Source organism: Dipteris shenzhenensis, chromosome 21 (genome assembly GCF_047967505.1).
Source record: "Dipteris shenzhenensis isolate YYH24624 ecotype China chromosome 21, Dip_SZ_1.0, whole genome shotgun sequence".
NCBI lineage: Eukaryota > Viridiplantae > Streptophyta > Polypodiopsida > Gleicheniales > Dipteridaceae > Dipteris > Dipteris shenzhenensis.
The window spans coordinates 29,836,727-29,847,575 of NC_141616.1; the positions used below are offsets into that span (position 1 = coordinate 29,836,727).

At 44.8% G+C, this 10,849-nt stretch overlaps 1 protein-coding gene across 1 annotated transcript; it reads right to left on the minus strand.

Moving 5' to 3' along the window:
- Positions 1 to 7,906: 7,906 nt before the first annotated feature.
- Positions 7,907 to 9,979, minus strand: LOC147888730 (organic cation/carnitine transporter 4-like). Its single transcript, XM_087392352.1, has 3 exons — positions 9,592 to 9,979; positions 8,304 to 9,192; positions 7,907 to 8,234 (listed from the first exon to the last, which is right to left on the minus strand). The coding sequence occupies exons 1-3, from the start codon at positions 9,977 to 9,979 to the stop codon at positions 7,907 to 7,909; spliced, it is 1,605 nt and encodes a 534-aa protein (XP_087248478.1).
- Between the last annotated feature and the right edge of the window lie 870 nt (positions 9,980 to 10,849).

Genomic DNA, 10,849 nt, shown 5'->3' on the forward strand with positions numbered 1-10,849 from the left:
TACTTCAAAATCCAAACAAGTGTTTAGATCTACAAATACATTCAACCCACTACTACTTGTGCCACTCATGTGCTCATCCAAATCAGCATCTCGAATGGTAGGCTTGTCCTCACAGGTAATGGCCTCAATATCTATATCTCCTATCTCATGATCATCCTCCTCTCTCGTATCACGGTCATCATCACGTCCATGGCCATGATCATCCTCCATACGCTCCATACTAGTAAATGTACTATACATCACTTTGGAACGTGGCATAATAGGTATGACATGCCACCATCTATTATTATCCACCATTGTTTGATAGACAACCTAATTCAAACACAAATACAATCATGTTACTTTTCTTGCATCAAATATTTAAAAGCGAGTATTTTTATATGTGTGCACAGTACCTGTTCACATTGTTGCGGTAGTACTAGTGTGTCCTTCCTACTTTGCCAAAACTTTGTGGAGTCAATAGTTACAGAGCCACTTGCATGGCGTTTGATTGTTGCATTAGGGCCTCTTCCCACCACGTCCTTAAACCACTTTACATCCAAAACATACACAAAGAAGCGTCGAAAGTCAAGCATAATAATATCTTGGATTATGCCACAATAATCATCCATGGCTCCATTGGCTCCCTCAAAGCTAGCAATGACGCCGCAATCTTGTGTGTTTCTCTTATCATCAATCCGTTGTGTTCGAAAATGCTTGCCCTCACACCATATAGCATTGAACATAGTGCACTACACCAAGAAAAAATCAATTAAATAAGCAATCTAAATTATTGAAAGCTCCTAACTTCTGCATAACATTCTATATACTGACCTTGCTCATGCATCCCCTAGCATACTCCCATTCTTCCATTGTGATATGCATCCCCTCGTCTTTCTCTGCTTTCTCCATTTCATCAAGTAGCCAATCCACATGAATATCCTTTGGAAGTGCTCTTAGATACTGAGGGTATGGCACACGAGATCCGTGGTGTGTACGAAAGAGGGCCCTTTCTTCTTGTCTTCTTGCCTTTGCATCCTCGTATCTTGTCACCCATCTTTTCATCACATCACTATTAAGCACGCAAAAGAGGTTGATACTATTATGCAACTTCGTGTCTATTACTTTGTTGCATCCTTTCCCTTGAGGCACAATAGACGTCATCCTTAGGTCTTCATCATCTCTCCATAGTCGTGGTAGAGAGCTATCCACATCAACAAGAAACTCAAAAATATATACAAGTGACTCTTGTACCAACCAACCCTCGGCCATGCTACCTTCGGGTCTTGCATTTTGTCTCACGAAGCCCTTCAAGGTCTTCATGAAGCGCTCCAGGAAGAACAACCATTGTGCATGTATAGTACCACATATAGCAATCTCATCCACCAAATGCACTATGAGATGTAGTTGGCTTGTGAGAATAGAACGTGGAAATGTCTCCTCCACTAAACAAACTGCCTCCACTGACATAACTCGAGCATTCTCAAGCGTGGTGGGATCTATTTCCTTTGAGCTCACATACCGAGAAATGAAAAAGTACACAATATTAGCAATATGCATTCAAACTTGCACGAAGCATTGATACGCATCATATTTTGTATCATGTAAAGTACCTCACAAGCTCGCCCATCTTGTAAATACAATCTTTCATGTCCTTCGATGCACTATGTGAAATGCTAGTAGGTAGTATGAATTGAACCCGCGAGGAGGTGGTTGATTAGTTGCTTATAGGATGATCAGGTGGGAGAAATCGATGGTGATTCTCATAGATGACCTTATTCAATGCGTCTGCCCGTGAGGCAACTAGCGAAGGACCACAAACAGGACATGCATGGTAACCCGATGTAGTGAGACCTGAACAATAGATGCAATTATAAACACCCATAGGTATCTCAATCAACCTTAACTTACAAACCCTTACCCTGTTTACGGTCACATCCCATTCTCCATACTTTGAGATATGATTGAGTGTAATCCTGCGTACACGATACATGTTTCCTCGACATCGATCACACAGACATTTGATTTTTTGCTCCAACCACATTTCGCGATGGTGGATACGGAGGGATTCATCCTCACTGGAGCTACTTGTTGAAGATGAAGACATCCTACAAACAAACAACCCACCAAATTTTCTCTTCTTTAAATGTTTAATTTAAACTCTGTGGCGCGTTTAAAAGCGCATCTACAGTCGCGTCTAAACGCGCGTCTACACTGTGTATTTAGACGCACCTATAGACGTGCTATTAGACGCGAGCATAGACATGGCTTTTAAACCTGCTTTTTAGCACGCTCGCTTTGCTTTTCTTCACATTACTTATACTTCACGCGGCTTGCTTTCTTCCTTATTAGCAGATCCATAGTTTTGATGCTTAAGAGGAAGGCTCCCATACTTCCTTCCAAGCTTACACTTAAGAGGAAGGCACCCACACTTACTTCTAAGCTTAAAGGAGAGGAGGACGAACAAGGAGGAGAAGCAACTTTGAAAAAGAAAGAAGAACCTTCCATACTTTTATCCAAGTAAGTCTTATTGCAGTTGATCTTGTTTGGAAGTTTGCTCTCTTTAGATTTGTACTTTCTCGTATCCAAGAAGCGCATGATCTGGGTATTAGTGTCACGTTTGTGTGTCGGGCGCAATGTCCTTTTCTACTTTTTAGAAATCCCGTCTGTTGGAGCGCGTCTATAGGCGCGTCTCAGAGCACGTCTAAAAGCACGTGTACAGGCGCGTCTAAACGCGCATCTATCTATTTGCAGACACAGACAGACGCGTCGATAGACACTCTTTTAGAAGCTCTGGTAGACGCTCTGTTAAATGCTCTGTTAGATGCTCTGTTAGACGCTCATTTAGACGCTCTGTTAGACGCGTCTATAGACACGCTCCGACAGTGAGCCTCTCTCAGTAATAGATTTTTTTCCTTTTTTCTAGTTCAACATGTGGCCAGGAAGCGCTTCCAGCTGACCTGATCCCCCCCACCGCTCTCCCTGCTACTACGCCTGCTACCCTGTCGTGTCGAGCTCGTACGCTGGCCACTCGTAGCTGGAGACTGCAGGGACTACGCTGACCACTCGTAGCTGGAGAACTGAGCTTGACGACATAGGAGTACGTCGACGGCTCTATGAAACAGAAGGACCTCCTGACGGCATGGGGGAAGGGGCATAAGACGGGATGGCAGAAGGGACATAAGACGGCATGGGGGAAGGGGCATAAGACGGTATGGGGGAAGGGGCATAAGAAGGGACATAAGACGGCTGTGCTGACTCCGCTGGGGTGATCTCAGGCAGTGTGGGGTGGTTTGGAGTCTGTAGTGCCGACTCCTGGGGAGTGTTTAGAGTACCCGTCATATTCCCGTATAACTCCTCAGGACTAGGAGGATGCCCTAAAAGGTTATATAAGTCCTTCCAAATAGATTGGGCCATGTGGCGATGGGGAGGAGGATGATTCAGATGATTTAGACGTGCCTCCGGGTGATGGTACGATTTATTATGACATCACTCAGACAGGAGGCATCTTGATGGATGCGCGGGGGAAGGACATCATGGCCTTCATGCGCTCTCTGTAATTGCTAACAATTACAGAGATTGCTTTATCCACTACAAAGACCACCCAAAGAGGTTGGCTGATGAGACCCTCGCTGTTGTTCGCTCTAGGTATCCTAACCCCCCCAATCGCCAGTTCACAGATAAATGGACCAAGTCAAAGATTGTTACGATACTTGGCAATAAAAGATCTTCGCTTAAGAGGCAGGCACTAGCGGAGCTTGCCAGGCTTGAGGCAGGTCAACCACCAAGGGGCCCGCCCCACACCGCTCACAAGCGTGAGTGGAAGAAGGCAATGAAGTCAGCGAGGGAGGACCCCAGTCTGCAGCACGTGGAGGCACGGAGGATCCAGATGGAGGAATATGAAAGCGCGCATTTTGGAGCAGGGGGTGTTGAATCATGGGAGGCCCAATTTGTAAGTATTGATCTCAAATTATATTGCTTATGTAGTTTATTAGGAGGTTGTTTCTTTGTACTAATCCCTCCGCAAAGTGTGTCGTGATGTAGCTTGAGATCGTGGGCAGATACCCTACTCCTGTGGAGACAACCTACCACCGCCACCATCGCAGAGGAGATACATGGAGGCACTTCTATGATGACGGGTTGATTACTGAGGAGCAGTATACCCGAGCTACTCGAGCGGCCCCCGAGGTATTTGAAAGTAATTAAATAATGCCAAAATTATAAGTAAAGATTTGATTTTTCATACATTGATATATGTTGTCCCTTGTTTACAGGCCCGTGCACAAGACGATGAGGAAGAGGAGGAAGGAGGCGCAAAAGGGAGCGCAGAAGGGAGCGTGGAAGGGAGCGAGGACCTGGAGAACATAGATTAGTCGTACAAGTAGTGCTAGCTACTCTTTTTTGTACTTAAAGCCACTGGCTCGGCTTTGTACCTCTTGTATATACACTCCTCTTATTTTTGTACTTGAAGCCACATGACGTGGCTTAGCTTCTTGCTATATATGTACATACAAGCACTTTTTGAGCTTTCAATTTTATTGCGTTTTGGAGTTGTAATGTTTTATTTGGAATTGTTATTAAAATGCGGTTGGCTGTAAGAATTGAATTACACAATGTGGATATGGGATTCTTGTAACTATATAGCATACACAACATACACAGCATTCTATAAAAAAAAAAAAAAAGCGTGTCTATCAATGCGTTTAAAAATGCGTCTATATACGCGTCTGTCTGTTCGACTTGCGTCTATATTTGCGTCTATAAGCGCGTCTATTTATGCGTTTAACTGCACGTCTATACGCGCGTGTGTTTGATATATAGACGCGCAATTAGATGCGGGTCTCCAGACGCGCAATTAGATGCGGGTCTCCAGACGCGCAAATAGACACGCCCGTAAGTTTTTTATTTAGTTCAGTAAACGCATCTGTGCGTGCGTCTATGGGTGCTTTATCTTGTTGTGATTGTGTCAAAATACATCAAACGAGACAATAGGTGGGATGCGACATGCCTCGCAACATTTGCAAGTGCGTTCAACTACAAGAACGGACAGATAAAAGAAAGGAGGCGACCAAAAATAATATAGTTTAACAACTACAGCAAACACACTAACCCGAAGAGCCACTATTGGGAGCTTGGTCTTCTATACCTACCTTTTCGTCTTCAAGAGCATTCCCTCGATGGAGAAGGGTACAAGTACATGGAAAACAAGTAGAGCCTCCACATCAAATTCCACAAAGACATCCACCACTTCAACAGCAGCAGCATTCGACTTGCATGTAGAGATGCGCAGCCGAGGAAGAGCGCAAGCGCCGCCACAGAACTACCAGCACTTGCACAAGGTCATGCCAAACTCGATGTACTACAAGAACTTTCCTGAAACAAACAAAAGACAGTGTGCAATCGTGGATGATATCATGTTGAAAAAGCGTTTGGACCCAAGTCCAAAAATCCACCTCTTCCTATCCGGGAATGTGAGTTCTCTAAGAAAACTTTTACTACACTACTTGCAGTGCAGGCCCTACTACAACTATATACTCACACAATGAAACAAATGACAGCCAGCTAATGCGTGCACTCCTACTAGCATACACAGGAAAAGCCGCCCAAGGGATAGGGGGGAGCACAATACATGCCGCATTGCATTTCCCACTACTAGCTAGCACGTACACCTCCCTCTTCGCAAAAAAGCTACAGGTGCATTCAAACATTCCTTGACAACATCGGGTCCTAAGCTCGCGTCATTCTACTAGCAAAAACTGGCAATACAACACACAGAAGAAATGCAAACAGATGGCTGCGAGTGCCTACTGACATTACTTGGTACACCGCATAACAAAAAAATCGTGGTCATCAACATTTACAAGTCACCCCAATAGCTCGTACAAACACATTACTCAAAACATTGGATGAAATCATGGTCCAAATCCCGGACGACAGCCAAGTATACATTGTCAGTGACTTCAATATTGACTTGCAACAGAACAATGCGAACAAATCAAACATTGCTGAATTCATGAGAGTGAAAGGGATGGAACAGCGCATCAAAGGTCCCACAACAATACACAGAAGTACCCTAGACCATATATGGACAAACTCAAATCATCAAAAAACGAATCATGAAATTCATATATTGGTCAGACCACTCTTGCACGTACACTAAGTTAACAATAACCTAGACATGGAAAACATTGAAGAAAATGCTCACTTTGCCATAGAAGAGGCTACTCTACACCATGGGCAAGGAAGATGGCGAACATCATAATTCATGAGAATCTTCACATACTAGTGAGGGCCAATTCAAACAAAGTAATGCACCCCTTTAGAAGGCCAACACTTTTTTTTGCTTTGTTGATTTGAACCATCCTACGTTTCCCTCAAGTCGTATGAGCTTTGTACCTATAATTAATGCATAGGATGACCATTCTCGAACAACATTCAAGCGTAGCTCATGGCGCCACGCCAAGAAAACATAATAATTTGTGTATGTGCACATTCCACCATTGACATCGATAGTTTTGGCCAAGTCATTTAGAGTTTGTCGAATACTAATTCAATAGTAAAACATAGTGACTCATTACATTGACCTTAAGAAGAAAGGCGACCCACCCGTATCTAGTCTAGTGAAGTGATCATGAACTTGGCATAAGAAACTAGTCATACTTCTACAAGCTCTTAAATATTACTATGCTTTACATAAGTGATGATTAGTTGTTTCATACATCTCGCCTTTGCCTCTTCATATCTAAGTCTTCAAATCCATGGCCCTTCATGATATTCGAAGACGGCATCAAAATATGGTGACAATTCAATAGCCAACAATACAAGCGTATGTATGCTGAAAAGGTGGCAGCCAAATTAGCTTCAAATTACACACAACTTCGAACGAACCATTCACAATGTTTACTCCGAGGCAACGTGCAAAGGGCAATCAAACAGGTGTTGCTACATACCATACATACGCCAAATAATGCACCCCCCAAAAAAAAAAAAAACCATACAACAAAACAAACCATAAAGACCTTGAGGCAGGCAATTTGAACAAAGCTCAACCTTGGTTAAAGAATTAAAGGGATCACTAACCCGAATAAGTATAGTCCCATGCATCCGAGGCTTCTACCAAGATTAATCTTTGAACCAAGACAAAATTTGAATCACATACATACTACACATTTGTCTTCTCTCAGGGGCAGCTTTCGCCGTGTTACCAGTGACGGGCATCTTTCTCATTAGTACAGCAGCTATCAAGTCGTTCATATGTCTCCTTGTCGTACCAATGATGGGCAGCTTTCTCATTAGTAAAGCCGCTGTTTGACCATACGTGTAAAGTTTTTCAACAGTTTTGAGTCCAATTGCAACAGGGTTGTCTTTACTGATGATCCCCTGCATCGCTAAGTTGCATTCCTTCTCTATTGTGGTCCCGCTTATCATGCCATAGTTACTATGTACTTGCTAAAGATGCGCACCTCTAATTCGTACCGGAAAACGATGTTCCTCACGTAGTCCTCACGTCCACGTCTGTCTTTGGATGTCCACTGTTTAATTAAATGTGGTAATGACTGCCAATTAGGGACAAAGCACTTCGTTTCATAAGCACCTTGAAAGGTCTCATTAATGGTCAAATAACAACATTTGAATGAGCGTGGAAGCGCAAGGAATGTATAGAAACAAGATGGATGCATGAAGCTTAACAGAGAAGCCTTCACACAGGCCCAAAGCATCCAGCTATATCAAGGCCAGATCCCTTTTGAGATCCACCGAAAATTACATCCAGAACTGAATGCCATTTGGGGAAATCTTCCAAAGAGCTATAGCTATGCTCAGCCAAAAAATTTCATGCTTGCTTTTGAGGACAAACATAAGAAGCCAATACCAAGATCGATGCCTTGAACAGCCAGGAGATAAGTGGCCACTATGCTCACAGATAAGATTACACAGCCTCACCCCTGTGCATCCCCTCCAGAGTCTCATACATAGGGCGGTGAATAGTCTCGGGCAGCTTCAAGGCAAGTAAACCACCAAGACATGACGCTACCGAGAAAATGCCAAAGGGAAACGAAGTGTGAACCTTTCCCAAAACTACGACCATCGGAGCAACTATGGCACCAATCTGGCCTGCCTGGCTGGCTAAACCTAGCGCTGCATTGCGTAAGACTGTTGGGAAAAGCTCTGCAGTGTAGATGTAAAGCAAATTATAAGCACCAGCCATTCCAAAAATGGACAGAACCCCGCATGCAAGCCTTATTTTACTTCCCATGCTGGAATGCAGCCCTTGTGAGTTGTTCAGAGATGACAATATCCATGCTTGATCTGAAGGGTTTTGTGACAAATTATGCAAGCCGTCTGGCCGATGGTCAGGCACAAAAATTCCGATAAGGGAGCACAGTCCACCGAGAATCAATGTGAATGCAAGCACATAGCGCCTCCCAAAATTTTCCAAGAGAATAGCTGTGATGGCAAAAGCAGGGAGTTCAGCTACTGCGTTCAGGAAAACACTGAGATACAGATTGGTTCCCAGATTCGATACGTTCAGACTGACGCCATAGTAGACCAGAGCAACAACTAGCCAGACAAATATCATGATGATCATTCTTGCTCGGGTGGACGCGATCTTGAAGACATCGAGTACAGTGCCAGATGCTTGTTTGGGCGCAGTCGTATCTAGAGGTGAACTAGTTTCAAGTGCCACCTCGTGACTCCCCTCCAAATCGTCCCTCGCATCTTTCTGCTCAACCGCTATGCTAACACCGGCTGGTAGACTTCGACCATTCATTTTCGCTATAGACCTGAGTACTTCTATAGCGTCCTCATTTCTGCCTTGCACAAGATACCACCGAGGCGATTCTTTCAAAAAGGGCAAAATGAGAAGGCAGTATAGGACAGAGGGAATAGAGGTGATAACACAGAGGTATCTCCACGAGGGACAGAAACTAGCAAGGCCACATAGCACCATGATTCCTACAGAGAAGAAATAAAAAGTTGACATCCCAACGGCACCTCTCTTGGATGGACCGACAGGTTCGGTGGCGAGGACAAAGGAAGAGAGTCCGAGACCGCCAGAGCTGAACCCAGTAGCAGTCCGGAGGACAAGGTAAGCCCAATAGTTTGGAGAAAAAGCAGTTAGCAATCCGGAGAGGGCGTTCAAGCCGGAGACGAGAGCAAGAGCGCCCTTGCGGCCCAGAAAGGAATCGGAAAGGCTACCGAAAACTCCAGCACCTGCGCGAGAAACACAGATACGTTCCCATAATCGATCAAACAATCTCCTTTCGTCAAAGAAGCCGAATTCAACCTATCATTATAACAAGAGAACACTTGGCCAGCTTATCAAACCATCACATAACGGCAAAACAAACTCGCCATAGCATCTGAAACGTCCACTCCACAAGACCAAGGCAAGAAACCGTTGCCATGGCTGCTCAGTGCATCAACATATATTCACCATAGCCGACAAACCCTCAAAACACCGAAAAAAGTAACTAAATTCGCCATATCCTATCAACCAAGAAAGCAGGCAAGCAGTAGGGATAGAACAATCAACAGAATGCCAAAGTAGGAGCTACCCATGAAAGCAATATCAACGGAAGGCAAGAAACAGTGATAAATTAAAGCAGTCACCTAAGAGAGCTCCCACGAAGAAGGCCGACTGAACCAAGCCCACTTTGTAGTCGTTGCCGCAGATGAGATTCCATTGAGAGACGGTGGACTGGCCGTGGCCACCGATCCAGTGCCAAAGAGAAGGATCCATCGAGCAGATATTTGAGGAGGGGGTACAGATGGAGGTAAGGCTACGGGGTTTTTTAGAGCAAGCCCACAAAGGAGTTTTGTCGGTGAAGATCATGAGCATGGTTTGGAGGGCCTCGAGGGTCCAAGCGAGACTAGCGAACGTGAAGTGGAGCAACTGGGCGGGGCCAAACTCACCAGCCCAGGACGTAAGAATCTCATCGATAGTAGCGCTGTAGCCGTGAGGGAGCTTGGAGACGGGGAGAAGCAAGGGTTGCTGCATCTCAATGGTGTTGGCTAAGGCGAGATGGAGCTCGAGTGCAGACCGATTCCGTCCACTCTCGAGTACATGGCGCGTCGTGACTTCTTTAGGGCGAGCATATGTTTTAAAGCTACCCCGAACATCCGTCAACCCTCGAAGCGGCGGATCTCAAACGGAAACAAAACATGATTCATTCACTCCCGTCATGCTTTTTTGGTCCCCGCTTTTGGAGCCTCCCTGGGCTAGGGCTAATTGGAGGGCTTTGGGTTTTCTAGAAGCTAAACTCTATTCTAGGTGGTGACGATCACGTGGCACAACATTAGAGTTGGTTGAATGGCGGTTTGTTGGGACGCATGCGTTGATTTCGTTATGGACTCATTTTGTATGGAGCGTTCTTTAGTTGTTGTGCCCACGAGGAGGAGAGATTTGACGCAGGTGGCTTTGTATGGAGCGTTCTTTAGTAGCTTTGCCCACGAGGGGGCATTGTATGGAGCATTCTTTAGTTGCTTTGCCCACGAGGGGGGAGAGATTTGAGGCTTGTGATGTTAGATTTTCGTGGTGCAATATGGATATGGTTCTCGATGATGTGCTGCACGGGTGTGGATCAACGATTGGGGTGGTGTCCATCAAAGGCAAACATTCGGTGGTGGTGATTTGTATAAAGGTTTGCATGGCTACCTTGATAGGCGTAGTGTTGTCTTAGTTCATTGTGAGTCGCACATGCAGGTTTGATAATTTTCATCCATTCATTCGTTCCTTATTCATGGTTGTCTAATGTTCCGTGCTTTCGTTGTCTGATATGCTGTGTTTTTTTTTGCACGGTTTGGGAAGTTTCGATCGAAGAAGGCTGATGCATGAAACGATGACGCTATTTCCGGTTGCTTGATGTTT